General features: G+C 42.0%; 1 protein-coding gene across 2 annotated transcripts; it reads right to left on the reverse strand.

The window, feature by feature from the left end:
• Window positions 1–1,171: 1,171 nt before the first annotated feature.
• Window positions 1,172–14,284, reverse strand: LOC141604622 (ATP-dependent zinc metalloprotease FTSH, chloroplastic). Of its 2 annotated transcripts, XM_074423049.1 has the most exons (6): window positions 13,255–14,284; window positions 11,642–12,160; window positions 11,309–11,555; window positions 10,801–10,984; window positions 2,285–2,456; window positions 1,172–1,610 (listed from the first exon to the last, which is right to left on the reverse strand). In XM_074423049.1, the coding sequence occupies exons 1-6, from the start codon at window positions 14,005–14,007 to the stop codon at window positions 1,389–1,391; spliced, it is 2,097 nt and encodes a 698-aa protein (XP_074279150.1). In that variant the 5' UTR covers window positions 14,008–14,284; the 3' UTR covers window positions 1,172–1,388. The 2 variants fall into 2 exon arrangements, with proteins under 2 accessions (XP_074279150.1, XP_074279152.1); XM_074423051.1 differs by lacking the exon at window positions 2,285–2,456 and having other exon boundaries at window positions 13,255–14,184.
• Between the last annotated feature and the right edge of the window lie 9,590 nt (window positions 14,285–23,874).

A 23,874-nucleotide genomic window follows, 5' to 3' on the forward strand; every position in this document is an offset into this window, starting at 1 on the left:
GGGTCGGATTTGGGTTCAGAATCAGGAAGGACGAGGACGAGAACGAGAACGAGGAAGAGGAAGAGGTGTTTGTGAAGGTATTAGAGGGAATTGAGAGATTAATGGAGTTGAGTAAAAAAAGAAAAAGGAATAATAATAAGAAGGAAGAAATGAAAAAGGAAGTGATGAAGAAAATGGAAGAAATGGAGAAATGTGTAGGGGAGATTGAGAAAGAAGGTGAGAAAGTGTTTAGGAGTTTTATTATTACTCGTGTTTCACTTCTCAATATTCTTACTCATGCTTAGTTTTCGGGTTCTCGGGTATTGATAACGTCACTCGTAAAATGCTTGTGCATTCTTTTCATTACTTGGAGATTTAAGTTTGTTTTGGCGTAGTTGATTTTTGAGTGGCGTTATCTGTCGTCCCCCGGTGGTTTAATTTTTCTGTTTTTTATTTTTATTTTTCGTGTGTGAAATTATACTGTAAATTCTTTTTTTTACACAAAAATTTACTTGATTCAATTTGGAGAAGAACAGAGCAAAAGGGGAATAAGAATAAGTTATAAAGAGGCGTTTAGTTTCGAGTTCTATTATTAATGTTATTGAATGAGATTTGTAATGTATGATGTGATTTATGAGACGAGTCCGTTATACGACAAACAAACGTAGTCCCTCCTATTCTATATATTCTTCCCTATATCCTAAAACGGATTATTCAGGTTTTCTTCTCCTTTCTTATTTTGGAAACTTTTACTCTTATTTTATTCATTTCTCTCTCCTATCACCAAACCCCACCCAACTCTTTTACTCATATTTTATTACTTTTCTTAATATTTTGGCCCCACCATTTCTTATTTAACTCATAATTATTCATCCCTCTCTCCTACTATCAAACCCCACCCAACTTTTTACTCTTATTTTATTCTTCTCCTTAATTCTCGTGCCCACAAACAAAGGGAAGAATACATAGAATTGGAGGGAGTATTATTTATGGAGAGGCGTGGTGGAGTCGATGAGTATGCTATATGTCAATAACAACTTCATTTTATGTTATTTGCCTTTACTCTATACAAGAATTCATGATTTCTATTGTACAAGAATCACTGTCTCATAAAAGAGTAACTAGTTATGAGATCCGTCTTAGGAACCTCCCTTGGTCCTATCAGACGTATTATATTTAGGAAAATGAGATAAAAAAATCGTCTATGTATAATGCTCCATTGAAAAAAAAGAGCAATAGATCGAGCATTATAATTACAAAACGACTTTTCTTCCCAATAATTACATTCAAATACTTTGTAAAAAGATGGTCATCGCGTAGTTCTAAGTATGTAGACGATTTTGATATAGATCTGTACTTACAGTATAGGCAAGTGTATACAAGGAGAACTAATATACAGGGTGACGATTTTAGGAGACGTATAATTCAGCCTTGCCGTCAATGAAAAGGCTCATAAACTCTTCACCATCAACCGTCTCCTTCTCAATAAGGAGCTCAGCGAGTTTATGAAGGATGTCGATGTGGGTGGTGACGATCTCCTTTGCTCTTTTATATGCTGTCTCTACCAACTCCCTTACTTCCGCATCTACAATATCTGCTGTTGCCATTGAGTAATCTTTCTGACTCGACATCTGCACAACTCGTACATGTCATCACTCATCAACATCAATACAAATTCTAGAACTTGTGCAAATATTGAAGCAGTGGTGAGGGGGGGCTAGCAGGGGAGCCCGCCCCGCTGTCATTTGAAAATTTTGAAATTTTTAGTTAAATTTTTTGATTTTTTTCGATATTGCCTTATAGTATAACCACTTCGCCCCCGCTTAAATTTTTCGCCCCTGCTGGTCTAAAATCCTGGCTCCGCCACTGTATTTGAAGGCAATGAGTTATTTTTCTGCAGTCTGCACTTCTATGCAATTTTGGACGGGACGTTTAAGACTGTAAATCTGATCACTTTACCTAGCCACTGACCAGTGGCGGAGCCAGAATCTTTTACCTGTGGGGTCTATTTTAATGTAATTGTTAATCATTTCTTATTACGAAGGCTTAAAGACATAAAATTTTCAAAACGGACAAATTTTAATGATAAAAAACGTCAATTGTCGAAAAGTTGTGGGGTCTCAAGACCCCACAAACATATATGTGGCTACGCCACTGCCACTGACACAGGTTTCGAGGCATTAGGGTAATGTTACGAATTATTGGAATTCATCAAAATGTGGAAATTCTTCCTTTTTTGGGGTTTCTTGTTAGCTAAAACATAGCCTTAGTCCTTAGATTGTTAAAAGTTTCTGAATTGTGTTACCTGTTGGCCTAAGAACGGATTACCGCCACCACCGCCAATTGCAATTTGGCCGATTTTCTTGCTGAAGCCAAGTCTCTCAACCATCTGCCTAGCCACTCGAGAAACTTGCATGAAGTCATTTGACGCGCCTGTTGTCACATTGTCTTCACCAAATATTACCTCTTCAGCAACCCTAGAAAATGAAGGGTGTTCCGGGTGTAATTCCAGAGCAAGTATCGTTACCACCCGTGGCTTGTAGAATAATGTCTTTGGTTGAACCCTTCTCGCTCCAATCGCCTCTCTCGGCCTTTCCTGCAACAATGAACGAACTGAGGGCTTGGCTTTGTGCCAAGCGTACCCACTCCGACGCCCAAGTCAGTGAACTTTGAGGTATAAGTTGTATCCTAATTGGCTAGGAATGTATTGTAGAGAGATAAGGGAGATATTACCAGATGAATAGTGTATTTTAGGTTAAGTTGTGGGATCCTTTCCTCAATGAAGGTTGAGGAGTATTTATAGGCTTTCACCATTTGTCGCGTAGTGGCCAAGTGGCCAAGTGGCTTATTAGGTGGAAAGACCGTTCTACCCTCGACCGATGGACCTACGGCGGGCGGCGAGAGGGTCTTGGATGTGAGTACGCGGACATGTGTCCTTTGCGAGCCGTATCGGCCGAGACCTTGCTATCGGCCGATGGGCCGCATCGGCTAAGCGATCTAAGCCGTTGACTTCTTTGTGGATATCCTTGACCTTGCTCGGTGTGTTGACTTGGTCGGTGGTGCGAGAATATGCCCCATCAATTTGCCCCCGCGTAGTCTATGCCGTGGTATGGGCTCCGGCGTATCTTGAGCATATATTCTCGCACTAAGTAAATTTCAAAATCTTTCAGATCGGTGTCTCCTTGTGTATCGGCGTGGTTGTTGTTAGGCCGCACCATATACCATATCCCCCCTCCACATGGATGCGTAAAGGGTATCCGATGTGGAAAAAGAACATGACGTTGGCCGAGACCAGGGCTAAGAGTCTTAGGTTGATTTTGATTGCCCCATTTGGTACTCCATGGCTTGGTTGATCGGTAGCGTGGATACTAGATACCTAGGAATTTGTTTGAGGGAGATGAACAGTCGAAGAGATGTGAATAGGCGTGTTGAAGACGTTTGGTCACTGTTGCATTGATTGACATTCAACTGTTGCGACGATTGACATTCCGCGGTTGCATGCTTGACACGTGTGTGTTCGCTGATTGGTTGACGCTTCATGGGCTGTGCCCTGATTGGTCCTTCTCCATGGGCTTTTCCTATAAATAGGGCAGTTATTCCGTGATTTTGGCCTCCATTTCATTTTTCGAAAATTTTTCTCTAAAATCTTCATCTCTCCAAACTTTCAAGGGTTTTCTTCTTCTTAATCTTCGGAGTATTTGATCCGGCGAGTGTTTTTCTTTAAGGTAAACAAGCAAACTCTTTATTTTCCTTGCTAATAATTTATTGTGAACCATGTCTTCTGCGATCTTGGGCCTAGTAAACTGCGTCGGGGGGTCCTAGGTCTCCTTCTCTCGAAGTTGATCCTCAAATTGCGGAGGAACGGAGGATTCTCGACTCTTTTGGTGATCTAGGTGATGATATGGAAAGGTCTCGTCCTAGTGAGGGAGACAAGATGCGTCATGGATCACGGCTATGTCTGTAAGATCCGCCTTGATCGTGCTTGGTCCCGTAAGCTTGCCCGTTGTTCCGGTGGGAAACTTTTCGAGGATCATTTTTTCTTTGGTAGGGGATACGAAATTGTTATCCCTGGGAGGGTCAGTCAGATCTTTGCCCTCCGCCGGCCATATCTTGGCGTGTACTGCGGCATTTGGAGTACGGGCTCCGGTTTCACGAATGGGTACGTTGTGGCCATAATTAGAGCCATGAACGTTCTTTGTTGCCCAACCGCACCCGCCGCCATGAGGACCATAATTGGTTTCGTCTGGCTTTGTCTTTTTAAGGGAGAGGCTCCGACGGTGGATTTATTCCGCCGTCTTCATCATCTCAAACCGTCACTCCCCGGCCGCGTCGGATGGTACAAACGTACAAACCGAAAGAGGGTTACGTCTATGTCGACAAACTCTCTTCTTGCAAGGGCCGGCGGGGGTCGGTGGGTGTATGTTAAAGTGCCGAATGACTATCCGCGCCCCGTTCCTTCCAAAGATCGTTAATTTGCGGTGTGAGACTAGGGCGGAGCATGACGGATGGGTCACTCGGAAGCGTCTTAAAATGGATGCTAGCGGGGTCCTTCGAAGGAGGATGAGAGGCTGGCCATGAGGCTCTTTGAGGTGGACAAGGGTGGGGTGCCGAAAGATGGATTCCCCGACGCGAGATCATTCTTCGGGATGAGCCGCTTTGCTATGTCGGCCTCATACCGGCCCTAGCACGGGGTGAGTGGGGTCGGTGTGAGGCCCACCGCCGCTCTTGATGTTTCTTTATTTTCGAATCTCGATTCATTTCTTCTTCTTGACTCTTGCTTTGTTTCTTTTGTAGACCACTTTGGACCGGACCTATCGAGGATCTTCTTCGGAGAATGGGGTCGCACAAAGATAAAACCGTCGCTAACTTGCATCCCAAGGCTTCACCGATGACCATGCAGTGTCGCCGAATGATCTTATGGAACAATGGCTAAAGGTCTTGAGCGAGGAGGAGGCGCGGCGAGGGTTGTTAGCGGTGTGGTGCGTCGGACGCGAAAACAACGCCTTCGGCGGCGACGGCGTCGACACCGGTTCCACCTCCCATCCCCTCCCCTAAGAAGGTGGAGGTTGTTGAAATTCCCGATGAGGGGGACTCGATGCGGAGGGATCTCCTCTTATCTCAGTAGGAGGAAGAGAACAGCTTTCTACCGCGGCAAGGAAGTGCCTCCTCCGGCCAAGAAGCCCAAACATGGTACCTATCGGCTTGTGGCTGAATTTAGCCGAACCATTAGGTGTTTCGATAAGTCGGTGTTGATACGATGTTTTAATTGAATTCTGCAGATCGGCCGCGATCGGCTATTGCTCACGTTGGGCAGCAGGCGGTGGGGTCCTCTGCGCAGGTTGGTGATCAAGGCACCACCGTCAACCCTTCATCCCAGAAGGCTTCCGTCTCCGAGCTTATAGAGGAGGGCACGAAGCTTATTAGGGAGCCGGCGAGGTGGAACGTGGCTACCGCCGCTCGTCTCGGGGAGCAAGAGAAGGCGTGGCTCGGGTGTTCATGAGCGTAATGCCACTAAGCGGTGGGCTGCAGCGGCGAAGTTGGGTCTCCTTAATGAACAGAGGCTCGGGGTAGAAGGCGAGAAAACGCTCTTGGCCGAGAGAAAACTTAGGGAGGACGCTGAAAAGGAGGTCCTTCTTTGAGAGGGCTAAAGCCGAGATCTGCGGCCGCCGGGCCGCGAATTGCTTTGAGGAAATGTGAGCTCGCTCGGGCGCGCCGACCTCTACCTTAAGCGGAGGAACGAGTCCGGGACTGTTTAAGGCTCGGGCGGAGGTGGTTCGGGGCGAGACGCCGTCATCAAGCGAAGGAGGCGGACATCGAGATGCCGCAAACCGACATGCTTCCCAAATCGTGCGCCAAGTTCCGGATTTGGCCGAAGATGTTGCTAGGGAAGTTATCGGGGAGCTTTTCCCTCTTGATGGTTCCTTCCCGTGGGGCAGGTTCGACGCGTTGCTTGATGACAAGCTCGAGGCTAAAGAGAAAGCCGCGGTGGAGGAGGCCAAGGAGGCGGTGAAGGCAAAGACGGAGAGGAGGCGGCCGAGAAAGCGACTCTTCGAGAGGGCTCGGGTGGCTAAGGAAGAAGCCGAAAGGATGAGGGCAACCGAGGCCGCCGAAGCCGAGGCCGAGGCCGCTAGAATAGTTTCTGGCTTTGGGTTGCCCGCCAAGAAGATGCGGCTTGATGAGAACAAGTTTACAAAGCAGATCTGCTTTACTGTCCGGGGCCGATTACTCGGCCCTTCCTCCCGTTATCTCTTTGTACGTGAACATAATAGTAGTTTTTGTCTTCTTTTTGTACAACCTCGGTAGGTTGTGTTTCGGCTTATCCCTATGGGGACTACCGTCGTCCGTATTCTTTTCACTTGTAATTTGTAACTTATCTTCTAATAATGGTTCGTTTCTTTCGCCTTCGGCTTGGCGAGGTCTTTATCTCATCTTTGTCGAATTGTCTTCCCGTATTCCTAATTGAGCGCCCCTTTTGTTTCCGCCTCGGCTTGGCCGTGGCCGTTTTAGAGTGCGTATCTCAACCGTGTTTCAACGCTTCCAAGACACTTCGTCTGCTTTTTGCGAGTGTAGTGTGCGATGGCCGTTATTCTTGTCATGGTATCCGCCTTACGAGGGTGATTGCGCTCTTGTCGGATTGACAGTGTGGCCGTAACTTTGGTTTCTTGACGAGAGAATGCCGCTCTTGTCGGTATGACGATGTGGCGTGGGCGTTTCTTGACAGAGAATGCCGCTCTTGTCGGTATGACGATGTGGCGGCGTCTATTTCTTGATAGCGTGTTACGTGGCGTCTACCACTTGGAGTGGCTGCGACGGCATCAAACCTCTTGGGGTGACTGCCGTGGCGTCTACTACTTGGGGTGACTGCGACGGCGCTAGGCTCTTGATGGAGGCTAGCTCTTGTCGGTATGACGGTGTGATCCGCGTCTATTTCTTGATAGCGTGTTACGTGGCGTCTACCACTTGGAGTGTCTGCGACGGCATCAAACCTCTTGGGGTGACTGCCGTGGCGTCTACTACTTGGGGTGGCTGCGACGGCGCTAGGCTCTTGATGGGGCTAGCTCTTGTCGGTATGACGGTGTGGCGGCGTCTATTTCTCGATAGCGTGTTACGTGGCGTCTACCACTTGGGTGAGCTGCGACGGCATCAAACCTCTAGGGGTGACTGCCGTGGCGTCTACTACTTGGGGTGACTGCGACGGCGCTAGGCTCTTGATGGAGACTGTCGCTCTTGTCGGTATGACGGTGTGGCGGCGTCTATTTCTCGATAGCGTGTTACGTGGCGTCTACCACTTGGAGTGACTGCGACGGCATCAAACCTCGGGGGGTGACTGCTAGTGGCGTCTACTACTGGGGTGACTGCGACGGCGCTAGGCTCTTGATGGAGCTAGCTCTCTTGTCGGTATGACGGTGTGGCGCGTCTCTATTTCTCGATAGCGTGTTACGTGGCGTCTACCACTTGGAGTGAGCTGCGACGGCATCAAACCTACAGGGGTGATGCTAGTGGCGTCTACTACTTGGGGTGATCTAACGACGGCGCTAGGCTCTTGATGGAGACTAGCTCTTGTCGGTATGACGGTGTGAGCGGCGTCTATTTCTCGATAAATAATCGATGGGAAGAACTTTGCTTTGATGGAAGGCGTGGATGGTTTTTCACTAGGTAAAAACATGCGTTGGGGTGTCCACAGCTATCTTGGACACCTCCGTAGCTACATAAAATTTTACAAGACTACCAATGCCCTAACGGCCCATCACGGTACATCCCCCAAATCGCCCACTAGTCGTATCCATGAGGTCGCCCCCCTGCTGTAAAGACGGGCTTTTTCCTTTTTCGGACTTCTTCGCCTCTTTGAGGGATTGTGGTTGCAACCTCGGGCGAGCTATCCGGACGTTGACCACCTCGTCCTTCTCGTCTTTGGAGACGAGCTTATGCGCTTCCCCCGGTCCGAGACATACATCGTTGTTAGGGCCCTGATAGACATCATCGTCGGCCTCGCTCGGGGTGACTCGGCCTATGAGAACGTTGTAGGCGGACGAGCCGTCGATGACGACGAACTCAGCTAGGATGTTTTTAGCCGCGTTCTTCTCGCCGAACGTCACCGGAGTTTAATTGATCCCGGCGGCACCCAGTGCCTACCCCGCAGAAGTCAGTATAGGGGGTTGGTGCAGGGGCTTAAGTCCTTGATCCTCAGGCCGAGGCCGAGAAAGCACTCTCTAAACATGATGTTCGTATATGCACCTGTGTCAATCAGGCACCTCTTGACCAGGTGGTTGGATATGTCCAAATTGACTACAAGCGGGTCGCTGTGAGGGGCGATGACCCCTTCGTAGTCCTTTCTTCCGATGGTTATATCGGGGATGCTTGCAGAGGGGATCCTTGAGTTGGGCACAAAGTTGATGGCCTGATATAGCTCGTTTAGGTGTCGCTTGTGCCCATGAGCGGACCCTCCGTTTTCGTTGCCCCCGATGACAACATGAATCACGCCTATCCGCTCGAAGACGGACTTCCTATCTGAATCGCTGGCGTCATTCTTTTAGCCTTTTGCAACGTACTTGCCGAGGCTTCCCTTTCGGATCGCTCTCCTCATGGCATTCTTCGGATGGCGGCGCGTTGGTTAAATGGCGGTGTGGCCGTGGTACTCACGATATTGGCTCGTGTCACCGTCGCTTTTTGGCTTGGGAGGTCTTTCCCACTTCGCCCTCGTTTTGCTCGGGCGAAGACTTCGGCGGCCGATACGACGAGAGGGGTTTTTTCACTATACCGCCTGCGGTGGTACGTTCTGAATTCCACCGGCGCTGCCGAGTCTTGCTTCCGGTCGGATCGTCCGACCGTGATCTGTTATTCTCACGGCGTCTCTTGTCGGACCGCGAGCCTAAGTTGTCGCGGCGTCCTTCGTCCCGATCACCCCGCTGTGACTCTTCTTTCCGATTGCTCGGCTTCGCGGGGATCTTCCCGTGTCTTGTGGTAGTCTTCCACCTTGATGGCTTGGTCGGCCAACTTTTCGCGCGGCGTCCGGGCCTAGGCCTCCGCTCTTGATGAGCTCGTTTTTAAGGCCCCCTTGGGAGGCCCTTCATCAATGCGAAGGCCGCCAGCTCGGGATTAATTTCTCGAATCTGCTGGACCTTTCCATCGAACCTCTTCACGTAGCTCCGGAGAGACTCGCCCCCTCTTGTCGATGGTCGGGAGGTCGGATGTCTCTACGGCCCTTCTCCTATCAGAGTCTTGGGCTAGGAAAGCGCCCTTCAGGTCGGCGTAGTAGTACACCGAGCCATCGGGAAGCCCTTTATACCGGCTCCGAGCCATCCCATGCAAAGTTGTTGGGAAAACTCGGCACCGGACCTCATCGGGCTGCTCCCATACCGACATGTAAGACTCGAAGGCCTCGGCGTGGTCGATCGGATCACCATCCCCCTTGTATGACGGGGGTGGCGGCTTGAGCTTATTTGCACCGGGACTTCTAGGACGTGGCGTTAAGGGGGGCGCGACCACGTGCCGAACGACACGCGGCGATCGGCTCCTTGCGTCCCTAACCTGGCTCCTCCCCGTAGCGGGAGGGCTCCTTCTTCGACTCGGACTTCTTCTCCAACTCTGCCGAGTCGGACTCCTCTGGCTCCTTCGGGGTGAGCCTCGTTCGTGCGGCGGGGACGCTGTCCTCCCACGAGTGCGGGAAGGGCTTAGGTCTACCGCGCCCACTTTGGGCTCCCCCGGCGACTTGGCTGGGTCAGCTTCTCCTAGTGCTCCGTTCAAGTTTCTCGGAGTCACGTTTTGGGCCCCGGTCTCCCGGACGCTTTCCGCCGCTCTTGTCGGCGTGACGGTGTGAGCGGCGTATTACTAATTAGGTCTAGGAGCATTTTCGGCTTGCTACGTCAACCACATGTCCCGTGATGGTGACCTGTTGGGTCGGCGGCGTGTCGGGTATTGATGGCATCCGAACTCCGGTTGGATTACTCCACCGGTGGAGGGCCGTATGACTCGAAATTGTTGAAAGTATCATCTTGGTAAAATGCAGTTTCGTCGGTTACGACTGCATCTTGTTGTTTAGACATTTTCTTAGCTTTTTGGGTGGGTTTTTGTTGGGTTTTTTTTTTTTTTTTTTTTTTTTTTTGGGAATGAATGTGACTAGCTTCTAGTGTCTTTCCCCACGACGGCGCCAATTGTTCCGGTGTAATTCCGCAGCAAGTATCGTTACCACCCGTGGCTTGTAGAATAATGTCTTTGGTTGAACCCTTCTCGCTCCAATCGCCTCTCTCGGCCTTTCCTGCAACAATGAACGAACTGAGGGCTTGGCTTTGTGCCAAGCGTACCCACTCCGACGCCCAAGTCAGTGAACTTTGAGGTATAAGTTGTATCCTAATTGGCTAGGAATGTATTGTAGAGAGATAAGGGAGATATTACCAGATGAATAGTGTATTTTAGGTTAAGTTGTGGGATCCTTTCCTCAATGAAGGTTGAGGAGTATTTATAGGCTTTCACCATTTGTCGCGTAGTGGCCAAGTGGCCAAGTGGCTTATTAGGTGGAAAGACCGTTCTACCCTCGACCGATGGACCTACGGCAGGCCGGCAGAGGGTCTTGGATGTGAGTACGCGGACATGTGTCCCGGCTGGCGAGCTGTCTGGCCGAGACCTTGGCTATCAGGCCGATGGGCCGCATCGGCTAGGCAGTCTAAGCCGTTGACTTGCTGTGGATATCCTTGACCTTGCTCGGTGTGTTGACTTGGTCAGCGGTGCAGAATATGCCCCATCAAAGGGGAAAGCTTATATTTATAAATCGGCACTAACCGACTATAAGAACGAATGGATATGCTACATTAGTACATTACATACCTGCCACCAAGAGCAACAGCCATCTGATTTTCGAGGTAGCTTCTGCTATAAAGCCCTGATTCCAGTCGTTCTTCGCTAGGGGCAAAGAATGTGAGACCGCCAGCTTGACCACGAGGAATAATTGATATTTTGGCAACTGGATCATATTCCGGCATAAGAGCACCCACCAAAGCATGGCCAGCCTCTACAAGATCGAAAATATTACATCAGCCAGACGACGGAACCCAAGGAATAGCAAGTTAACAACAGAAGGGCACAACTAAAGCCGGACTGGTTTAGATGTGAGCGTTTCTTAAGTTAACTTTTAACCGAAAATGACAGTAAAACTCCTAAAAGAACATCTCACATTGATACTGTGAAACACATTTAACTCATAACTCTACCCATAAACCAATTAACCGACTAATAAAATGAATAATAACCTCGTTTGTTAGAAAATACGAGTCATGAGAGTCTCATCATGAAATCGACTCATACGATAATTTTTGAATGTAAAAATAGTGTATACCATGATAAGCTACTAATCTTTTCTTCTCTTCTGAGACAACGGCGTTTTTCTTCTCAGGCCCTGCAATTATTCTCTCCAGAGCATCAGATATCTCGTCTTTGCTAATTTCCTTCAACTCTCTCCTGGCCGCAAGAATGGCTGCTTCATTCATCAAATTCTGAAGATCAGCACCAGTAAAACCAGGTGTTCTCCTAGCAATCTTTTCGAAATCCACGTCCTTTGCTAGAGCTTTGCCTCGAGAGTGGACCTACATCGTACCTATGTCATAAGAACAACGAATGCAATGCAGAAAATAAACGTTAAAGCTAGACAGTCAGTCTTATGTGGAATTACCTGAAGGATCTTAACTCTGCCAGCAACATCCGGGCGATCAACAGTCACCTGACGATCAAACCTTCCCGGTCTCAATAAAGCCGAATCAAGAACATCCGGTCTATTAGTAGCAGCCAACACTATAACTCCTGAATTTCCGGAAAACCCATCCATCTCAGTCAACAACTGGTTAATAGTCTGTTCCCTTTCATCATTTCCGCCACCAAGTCCTGCACCTCTCTGTCGTCCCACAGCATCGATCTCATCAATAAACACGATACACGGTGCCTTACTCTTTGCCTTCTCGAACAAATCCCTCACTCTACTAGCTCCAACCCCAACAAACAGCTCTACGAACTCAGACGCTGCACACGAGAAGAATGGGACTCCTGCCTCTCCCGCCACTGCTCTCGCCAGCAATGTCTTTCCTGTACCTGGGGGCCCCACTAATAAACACCCTTTTGGGATTTTGGCACCCAGTGCAGTGTACTTGTCCGGGTTTTTCAGGAAATCAACTACTTCCTGTAACTCTAACTTTGCCTGGTAGTGAATTCAGAACATGTACAAACTAGTAAATACTATGATGCTCGGACTCGGATACGAGGATCCGACACGGACACGGATCCGAGGGTCCGATCCTTGAAATCTCAAAAACAAGGACTCGGATACGAGGATCCTAATTTGAATTTGGACCCGGCTAATGTTTTATTTTTTTGAAAATAAATTGATTATTAGTTAAAAAAGTCAAAGAAAAGAAAGGAAAAGTAGTTTTTTCATGTTTAACATGAATGAAGACTTTATTACAACATTAAATTCATGTCAAGATCACTCTTGATATAGGGCTGCTGTACAAAACAGATGTTAAAAACAAAACACTCTCACACCGATTCTCATAGAAGGATCCGTCAAGGATCCATGTCCGGATCCGTGTCCGGATCCTGTCCACCGGATCCTCAGGGTCAGGTGAAGAGTCCGAGCATCACAGAGTAAATACATGACTATTTAATTACTAAATTAAAATTAACCTCTGATACATCAAAGAAGATTGATGTTAACTTCACAAAAGTTAACCAAGCGCATTGTTAAAAGTTCCAGGCACTTAAATTTCACCCTTTCATTAGTTCGTCCATTCTTTTGGACTGAAATTCGCTAAACTAAACTGAACTGAAATTTGCTAGACGCAACTTAACTGAAAAACTAAACTTAACTGAAATTTACTAAACACAACGGAACTAAAACACTTAACTGAACTGAAATTTGCTAGATGCAACTTAACTTAGAAACCAAACTGAACTGAAATTTACTAAACGCAACTGAACTAAAAAACCGAACTGAACCTGAAATTTGCTAAACCCAACTGAACTTAAAAACCGAACTGAACTGAACCTGAAATTTGCTAGATGCAACTGAACTGAAAAATAAAACTGAACTGAAATTTGCTAAAACGCAGAACTAACAAACCGAACTGAACTGAATTTTGCTAAATGCATCATCAAACTGAACAGAAATTTGCAAAACGCTGAACTAAATAAAAAACAAATTGAACTGGAATTGGCTAACGCAACTGAACTAAGAAACCGAACTGAACTGAAAGTTTCTAAATCTATCTGAACTAATAAACTGAACTAAATTACCTGGTCAGCACCAGCAACATCAGCAAAAGTGACACCAGTCTCAGGCACCTCCTGAAACTTAGACTTAGACCTACCAAAATCCATCGGACCACCTAACCCACCCGGCCCACCAGGCCCACCTTGACCCCTCCTAAACAACAAAAAAAGCCCAGCAAAAGCCAAAGCAGGAAACAACAAATTCCCAATAAACCCAAAAAGTCCATTTCCTCCGTCTCCCTCGGATACGGATATATCCACCCGATTCATCGCCAATATATCAATAAGATCCGGATCATTAGGGAGAACTACCGTTGCACGACGTCCGTCAACCGCGGTTAATTGTAACATTGAACCGTCTTTGGTAAATTTCACCCTTTCAATTTTACCCTTTTTAACCGCGTTGAGAAACTCGCTGTAACGCCATTGGGATGAGTCAGGAAGGTCAGAATTGGAATTTCCGGGTTTCGGTGCGGTTAGTATTTGGGTTTGGGAGATTGGTGTTGTGGGATTTGTGGGTTGGGATTGTTGTATTGGTGGCGGTTCTATAGGGGTATAATTGTCAATTGCTAAAACGGGGTTAGCGAGTGTTGAAGAGAGGATTAAGGTGGAAATTAAGGTGGGTTTAGGAGTGATTAAGTGGAGGTTTTCTTTAGCGGTTTTTCTAACATGTGCCCTGAGGGTCAGGACACGTGTTAGAAAAACTGTTTGTTTAATTGGAAGTTTTGGGGTTGGTTGTGAGGTGAGTAGTGGGTTTGTTGTGGTTGAGGAAGCCATTATTGAAGAATTTTTATGTGTTTAAATTGGATTTAAAAGTGTGAGAGTTTTGTGAATTTTGAAAGTTAGTTAATTTTGGTGGGAAAAATGGTAGTGATGAAGGATTGGAGGGAAACTAGTGGGAATGTTTTATGCACATTTTGGGTTAATGATTCAGATTATGCCTTTATTTTTTCTAGAGAAATTTGGGAGAGTGTAGAAGATGGAATTGGATTGACGAAAGCCAGTGATGGGTGTTGCTTGGATTTGCCTTACGTGTGCCTCCAATTATCCACTCGTTTTCTCCATTTGTCGGATTCTTGTTTGAAACAATATATCCGTTTTAAACAAAAAACGGATTAAGTAGATATAATAGAAAAATCAAAATGAACAAAATGATTGTCTAATCTATTCAACTGGAGTGTTATTTAATCCATTTTAATTTATACTCCTTAAAATCATTTGTTTATCTTTACTTTGGCACAAAAACCAAGCTAAGGAAATAGAGTAAGAGATTACCAATTATTTGATGACAATAGTAGACCAAATTGAGTGTGAAAGATCAAATATTTCATAAAAAAATAACAAAAGAAAAAGATAAACAATTGACTGAGACACCTAAAATGGAAATACTAAACAAATGACCGAGACAGGAAGTAACGAAGTACTCCATAGAAGACAAATATGATTGTCTTAAGAAAGACCAACTATTTGTCTTTAATTACTAACAAAGATTTTGTTAATATGATTGTCTTAAGAGAGACCAACTATTTTTCTTTAATTACTAACAATATTTCGTTAATAATCAACTAGGACCAATCTCTTATATTAGAGGTGATCAAATGCAAAAATTTTATAATCATCGATATAAAGTAGAGTTGATCAAATGATCCAAGCTGAGTGACCTAACCAACCTAGCCTACATTTTTGCAGAGCTTAGCTGGGCCATTTATTTAGGCCTAAAATAGGGGCATGAGCTGCCCAAAAAGGCCCAATTTAATTTCAGGCCGGGTTTGGGCCAAGCTTTGGGCCCAAATTTTGGTCAGCCCAAAGTTATTAAAGAGCACAATTTTTAAGATTATATATATATATAAAATAGTACTTAAACAATATGCGGTTATTTAACTCACCCGACAAGTAGTAAATCTTGGGGCACAAAAAGCCCATTTCAGCCCGAAAGCATAATTTTACCCATTTGGCTTGGGTTTGGGCTAACAAAATAGGCCCAATAATTTGGCCTGGCCCATCCTAGCTCTAAAAACAGGCTGTTTTTTTTGTCTTAAATCAGCCCAAGCCCACATTGACCAGATCTATGCATGATCTCCTCTAGTATAAAGCACGTACTCTCTTCTATTCATTTTAACTTCCTCCCTTTCATTTTTCATCTATTTATATAATTCTCCCCCCTTTCTTATTTAGTAAAGTTTTATACTTATTTTAATCACCTTACCCCACAATAATGCACCCCATAATACTCATACTTTATCTTATTTTAACCACATTACCCCACAACAATACTTATTTTAATCATCTTACCCACAATAATACCTTCCCTCTCTCCAATTACCTTACACCACCACAATACTTTATAATAAAATAATCCTCCCCTTAATTTGCGTGCCCTTTTGAAAGGGGAGAGTTAAAATGAATAGGAGGGAGTATATTGGTAATATAGATCTTGGATAAATCTAAGCAATTTTAAATTCATAAAGAAGCTAAGCAATGATTTTAGCAATATATTGTACATTTGTACGTTTATGTATCCTCCATTTAACTTGATCGTGCATCTACAAATAGCATTTTATCTAATGAAGTACATTGTACATAATTGTGGATCAAAATCATGCACACGTGAATTGAAAATTAATTAAGACATATAATAAGAGGTACGGAAGTTTCGTACAGACAAATTCACAAGCTGTTCCCAACCTAGCTTCGTACATTTTCCGTACATTATCGTTTGTTGAAACTTCATCATCATCTTCTTTAATCATTTTACTATTTTGCACCGCTTAATTATTCATATATATACCTCTATATATTTCACTCTAGCTAGCAACTAAGGCCACATTGTTTCATTCATAAATATTATACATAAATCACAACAATTTTACAAGAAAACTTTACAATAAAATGTCTTTACTTTGTTTTAATTTCAGTGATCTTAAAGACCTTCACAAATGCGCAAATAATTTGCTGCATTCTCCTCAATTCAAACAAACCCTTATTAATCAGCATGATGATAACCTTGTATCGTTGATCCAAGAGGTCTCAGAAACGTCATTAAAGATGTTGGATTTGTTTAGCGCGACAAGAGATGTGTTCCATTTGGTTAAAGAGTACTTCCAAGAACTTCAACAATTATTTCGGAAATCAAAAATTGAAGGGTCGAGTTTTCAGGCTCATATTCCTGATCATTGTTTAAGTCAGAAGCGACTAAAAAAGGAGGTTGTTAAATCCCTAAAGGTTATTAAAGGGATGAAGAGTACATGTTTTACGTCCGATCTTTCATTTATCGACCACAGTTTAATAGTTGTTGTGCATGTTATAAGAGAGGTTAGAAGTGCTACCATATCAATTTTAGAGTCCTTATTATCTCTTATAACATTGCCAACTACTATAACTATTGTTCAAAACCCGAAACCATTCGCATTAAGATTAATGCGAATGACTTGTCAAAGAATTTTGCTAGAGCGATGCGATTCAATTGAAATTTGCATGGCAAATAAGAAGTTGAAGGAGATTGTTGGTGTTGTCAAACGACTTGAAGTTGAATTAGAGAGCATTATTAGGCGTTTAATGCAAACTAGAGTCTTACTTCTTAACATATTGACTAATTAAGTACTTTTTTTTGTCTCGATTATTTGTTTATTTTTGATTAATTTATGCTCATATAAAAATTAAAACATAAACAAATGACTGAACGAATCGAGTAATTAATTATTGTAATGCAAGTATTGATTGCATGGCTTATTAGTAAACCATCTTTTTAATTGGCAAGCCTTGCATTCAATGCCCATGATACCAGAAAAGTCTTTTTATACATGGTACCCCTCATTTTTTTCCCATCTCGCGTGGTAGTGTGTGTGGTGATAGTGGTGGTGGTGGTTGTAGAGGGGATGATTGAGATTAGGCTTGAAAATGTAAAGCAAGAAGATAAAGATGAGGGATTAGAAGATGTGTTATGGATAAAAGCAAGAGGTAAAGTGTTTAGAAGATGTAATCTAACGGCGTTATGACAGAGAGTCTGCTAAGGGTATTCTGGGAAAAAAAAAGGTAAACACAGAAGTACCATATGTAGAAACTTAAAATGAGGGGTACCATGTGTAATCTACTAAAATTCGAGCGTATCATGTAAAATTTCCGTTTATAAAATGCTTTCGAAAATATACATGAGGGGTGGGCCAAATCAATGCCTCCCATTAAATTTTTATTGCAGTCCAATTAGTCTAATACAGCCAATAGTATACGGCCCAGGTATAGAATTTGACGGGGTTGGGGGTTCCAGATATTTGAAATTTGGGCCTTGAGTATACACGGTATGAGTTTGAATGTTGGAGCATTTAAGCTATGTTCTTTTAGGTTGAAAAGAGCCGGATTAAATTGAATTATATGAGATTGAATTGTTTGAGGATGATATGAGTTAATGGAACTAAGTTCAACTGAATGAAGCTGAAATAAGAATTAATTTGTGAAAATTTGTGTTGAACTGAACTGAGCAAAACTAAACTGAATTGACTAAACTAAATAGAGCTAAACTGAACTGAACTGAACTTAAAAACAGCTAGAAATAGCAAGGTCTTAATTTTGCTCGGGCTAGTCTCAAAATTCTTAAACCGATTCTAGAAACAATATATCTTCCAAAATGTGTCAACTATGTCGAAAACTCATATTAAAGTATAAAGAATAAGTATATAAAATATGGATATTTTATGCATTTAGCACCTAATCTTTTTTTTTTGACAACAATAAATTGGGATTAAGAAAAAGAACGTCAGTTACAGGACGAACCCCAGCGCACCGGAATCCTTGAGACTACTAGGAAGCCGACTAACCAAACTAAAGGTACATGAAAATAAAGCAGAAATAGTGAGACGACATTTCTTGTAGGGAGGATGATAAAGTTCTTCGAAATGGAATAAGTCTACCACCTTTCTTTTAGCCCGCTTAGCCACTACAGTTTTCTTCTTGGCGTACCTGCAAAGAAGATACGAAAAATCGACAAAAATGAAAGATCTTTTCTTCAAATAAACACTAGCTTGGGTCACACGATTTCGGCGGTGGGAATAATCCACCTTACGCCGACAACTCTTCTACTTGCTTTCCTTAACCACAATAAACTCGAATTGAACCGCAGATACCCTGCTAACCTGAGCGGAGTCTGATGATATCCGCTTCTTTTTATCAATTTGGAAAACAACTTCTTTCTGAATAACCGTAGTATTTTCGAGAATAGATGTTGAATGCCGAACTTGCTCCTTAGGTAAAGGAGAAGAAGGGGGGGGGGGGGGGGGGGGCATCTGCTGCCCTTGAAATATTCATGGGGAATTTTCGTCTGGATAGAATTTTCATGGTTGAGGGGTCGAATTCTCATGAAAGACAGTGAACCTACGTGGTAAAAGGAGAGGATTATAGCACAATCTTATTCAATTTGATTTCAAAAATCATAAAGAACACTCAAATGGAGTAAAAAAAGTTTTTAGTATATTTATATAAGTATAGTATACGAGTCATGCTGAAATGCTAAATTATCAAACTTCACAATTCTCGAAAAATTATTAAGTTTTTTTATGCTCGAAATTCAAATATTTACATTTTAAATTACAATGAACTGTTTTGTAGTCTAAGTCCGTACCGGATTCGATAATTTTTTATTATTAAGACTTTATCCTAAATCTTGAATCAAAAATAGTAACCTATCTATTGTCCTATTATTTGATTAATTTGAGAAACAGGGTGGAAAGCAACCGAAAGTGAGCAAAGAGGATGAGAGCCAGAGAGGATGGCTCGGATTAAATGTTTAAGGAAAGCAATGTTTTTGTTTGCTAATTATGTGGCTAAAGATAAGACCACAACTTTATATAAGTTACATAAGCCGACCATATATATCAAACCAGATTAACAATTAACATAATCAATCGTACGTGTGTCACCAATATTCAACACTCAGAAAATGACCTGATTAATTAACAATATAATTTGATCTTTGTGATAGACATTACGATCGTAGGATAAACTAACAAAGCTAAACACATCAACATCCATGACCATGTGAGTTTAAATGAGTTACGAGAAAAAGATGACCTGAATAATTCAATTTAATGAGTGTTGTCTTTGAATAATTACATCATGTAATAGTAAGCCAACTTGATCACAAGTTTATATGGTATATCGTAAGAAAAACACATTCATTATATTCCAGTTAATAGTTTACATTTACTTTAATTTATTCTTGAAGATATTTATCTAGTATCCTCCTTAATTGTGTTTTTGGCGGATTACATACAATACAAGATTACATTAAACAAAGCATTAACGTACCTACTCTATTTGTACAAAACTTCTGAATTTGTGTACTAACGTCGGCCAAGTCGGTGTCACACTGCAGTGCGAGAGTCGTACCTGCTTAATTTAATTCAAAATAATTAAGTTAATTAAAAATATGAGGTGTCTAACTTCTCTAAATCATAACCATTAAAATGAATATTGTCATCTTAAGTAAGATCAGTGGTTATGTTAAGCATAAAAAGTAGATCTCTTGAGAGACGGTCTCTTTATTGAGAAACCACTTACAAATTGATGGAAAAATCGTACAAAAAACAACAAAATAAGTATGAATACTATAAAATAAGATACTAATAACAATGGTTACAAAATATGATAAAATAGGTACGAAAATTATGAAAACATGTACCAATGAATGGATATTTTGAACTACAATCAATAATAAAAGAGGTACGAAAAGTACATAAATGGGTACGACAAAAGTGATTTCTCACTAACTTATTGAGAGACCGAAGATGTCTTAGTCTACTGGTTAAGACGGAGGTGTTATGGACAATAGGTCCCAGGTTCGAATCCCCCCTCCCCTATATTGTAATGCGACTTAAGTGCGCGCTTCGATTGACAAAAAAAAAAACTAACTTATTGAGAGACCATCTCTCCAAAATTTTAGTGAAGCAGAAATAGGATTATACATCAAGTTGTATATGAGCATAGTACAACTAAGGTAAAACAAATTGAGCTTATGTGTATTTTTTCTAAGTTTATTCAAAGTTATATTTTTATTGTGTAAATGGATGAAATCAAATACTATCTAATAAAGCTCGTATTCTTTAAAATATAACTCAGATTCTACACCACAATTGATACAACTGGTGGTATAATCCATGAATTGTGCTATAAACCTAAAGATCATCCCCAAGCAAGGTCAATTGTTTGGTTATGGTTAATAACTTAATTAAGTTAATTAATTGGTGACCAAATGTGTTACTTTGTGACCAAATACAATAAAAGGTCAATTTGTGACCATACTATAACAAAATTGACCACCTTTGTTACCTCATATGTGTCCAAATTCTATTGGTGAAACAGTTAAAAAATAATAAAATTCATATAAAAAGAGAATGTGGAAAATGATTGAGAATGTTGTAAAGTGGAAAATGATTGGTTGATGATCTAGGTCGTGACCATCTGCCTGGGAAGATAAAAATAGGTCAAGATAAATAAAGTGGGATTAAGAGTAAAATCGGCCCGCGACCTAATTAGCGCGACCACTGCTTGAGGATGGTGTAAGGCATGTTAATCTCACATAATTTTTTTTATGCAAGGTATAATTCTGAATTTACCTATGGCCTTACAAAAAACATTCTCTAATTTACGTTATTACTTTTTTTTTCCAAATAACATCGAAAAAAAAATTTGTTATCACAAATCTAGTGATCTAATGGTTATTTAATAACACTCCTTCTCTCAAAAAAACAAAAAAAATAACACTCCTCAGATTTTCTTCAATAATTTATATTTTCTTTTTCTTTTGATCTCTTAATAATATAAAGAAACGTAAACTATTAATTGGTACTGATCGACTATTTTGTACTCCTATATCACTTGTGAGTATTTTTTTAGAGTAAATTATTAATTACTTTCTTTTAAGTTACACTTTTCTAAACTTACTCTCTTAAATGTTTGTTTTTTAAAATTACTCCCTTAAATTGACCCCATGCCAAAAGTTGCTACCAAACTAGTTCTTAGGTGAAAATAAATACTCCCTCCAATTCTGCCTATAGTTCCCTCTTTCCTTTTTGATGATAATCACGTTTTGTTCCCTCTTTCCTTATTTGGTAATCTTTGTGTGGTCCAAATTCATTTTCATGTGGGGTAGGGTGTTTTGTGTGGTCCATATTCATTTTCTTATTTTTGTGCCAAAAAGAAAGGGGAACTGTAGGCAGAATTGGAGGGAGTAAGTAAATGGGCGAAATTGCCTTCGAAAAAATTAATCTCTTCATCTCTTCTTCCTCATCTCCTAGATCCACCCTTCTGCCACCGGCCACCGCACAACCTCCACCACCGCACCACCATCACCCTCAACGTCAACGACCTCCCTCTCACTACTTGATGTACGATAATGCCCCACCGCACGCGCCACCATTCTCATCTAAATTTGCCGACAACAAGCAACACCTCGCTCTCGTCCCCACCTAACACACCGACAAATTCAAAAAGCTAAAATCTCCGGCGACGTGTTGTCGACAAAATTAGAGCCCGAAATTGGTTTCGTCGACATTTCTCGTGGTTGAGTCGCCGACGACGTCGCTCACCGGAGGTGATCGTTATCGGCAAAAACACAAATGGGGCGAGAAAGGAGAGATAAAGGCGAATGGCGGGGTTCTTACGAGGAAGGAGAATAGCGGGTGGTGGGTGTTGGAGAGGAAGGACTAAGGAAGGGGTGGCGACTGGTGGGGTAGTTGGGGAGATAAAGAAGGAAGATGTGTGACTTTAACATAAGGTGAAGAAATCTCAGGGGTATTTTTGTCATGAATTTAGAGAAAACGAAGAGAAAATTCAAAAAGAGACGGAAATACTCACCAGAGTTAAAAAATGGCAACTTTTAGCCTAAAGTTAATTTAATGGAGTAATTTAAAAAACAATTAGTCTTGCTGAAGACGGGTCGGAGTAAGTGACGGGTAATGCCACTCACAAAACGGATAAGGGGGACAAGGTGGGGGCACCCCCCATGTGCATCCCTCTCTCCTCTATTTGGGTCATTTGTGAGAGAAAAATGGTATCCGTCACTCCAAAAGTGACGGATACGTGCCGTCACAAATGAGATTTTGTGTTTAAAAAAACAAACTATAGAAGAATAAGTTTTAAGAAGTCCAAGAGGGAGTACTATTAAGTGTGGGCTATTCTCTTATCGGCAAAAACAAACTTAAGGGTACACCGTAGAATATCTCTAAAATTAAAATGCAAATATAATTATCTATTAAGTGTGGGCTATTCTATTATTGGGTCATATGCTATAGGACCGTTTTATAGGAGGGTGGGTCATTTTTCTATGCAAAAGATATTATGATGGGACGTACCAAGTAGCTTGGTTCATGAATCAAGGATGGATTGGCCCAAAAATTAAGAGGAATGGTACACTGGTAACTGTAACTGTTCGCAAATTTCAAAGGGCCGACACGTGAAGCATCATCATGCATGCTGGCCCCATTCCACCGACGTTCCACTTTTATACGGATACTATTTCCATCACGCCTACACTTGGCTATTGCTCATTGGCTATAGTGAATCTATGTGAATCTTGGAAAACATTCTTGATCGTTCCAAAAACTAAAATGAAAATATCAAAATAAATACACAAATTCTCATTTGTGACGGCGATATGTGACGGATACCGTTTTCTCTCACAAAATGCCCATTGAGAGGTGAGTGAGAAGACACGTAAAGTCTTGCCTTTGTCCCTCTCCTTTTGTGAGAGGTCGCGAAGCTCATGACGACGGATTAAATCGTCATGTCAAAAAAGACTAATCAAATAAATATCACAAATTCTCGTTGGTGATGGGTTCTTTTCGTCACAATTTGTGACGAAAAGAAGATGTGAATATTATTTGATAAGCAAAATTTTATGAGTGATTACATTTTATCATAAAGTGCTTATTTGAAATTGTCATAATTTGTGTCAACTGAATAAACATCTTAACGGTTTTCTCAATTTCAAAACACAAAAATTTGGGTAAAGCAACTTTATACTTTGGTCGTATAACGGAATTGCTTAGTAAGATTGTCTTTGAATTTGTGTTATAATATAGTGTAAAACCGTTTTAAATAAGACTAACTCATTTAAAAAACTAACGCAATAATATGTGAGATGTCGACTAGCTCAATTGGTAAACTAAATGAGAGGTAATAATTTGATTACTTATGATGTGATAATCCCGTTGGCAAATTTGTGGCTCCTTTTACGCCTATAAAATAAAATAAATAAACAACTCAACAATCTCACTTAATTTTTAAATTTTGCTTTTAACACTTGAAGCATAAAAAATACGGCATAAAAATAAATGTTTAAAAAATACAGAAACTTAAAAACAAATATGCACCTATCAGAAGAAAATTACCTTTTACACAAACGAAAGATGGATATAAATGAGATGATCAATCAGTCGTATGACAATTTATTAATGAATTGATCATTTCTTTCAAAAAAAAAAATTGCATTAAACAATCAAATTTTACATAAATTCTTGTATAAAACGACATTAATAAGAAAAAAAGAGTAGATAAATAATCGAGATTACAAAAACCCAATATTTAAATATAAAATAAAGTGTAACTAACGTTAAGGAATGGGATATGTCTCTAAATTGATTAACTTCGTGTCCT

The sequence above is a fragment of the Silene latifolia genome, chromosome 10, assembly GCF_048544455.1.
Source record: "Silene latifolia isolate original U9 population chromosome 10, ASM4854445v1, whole genome shotgun sequence".
Lineage (NCBI taxonomy): Eukaryota > Viridiplantae > Streptophyta > Magnoliopsida > Caryophyllales > Caryophyllaceae > Silene > Silene latifolia.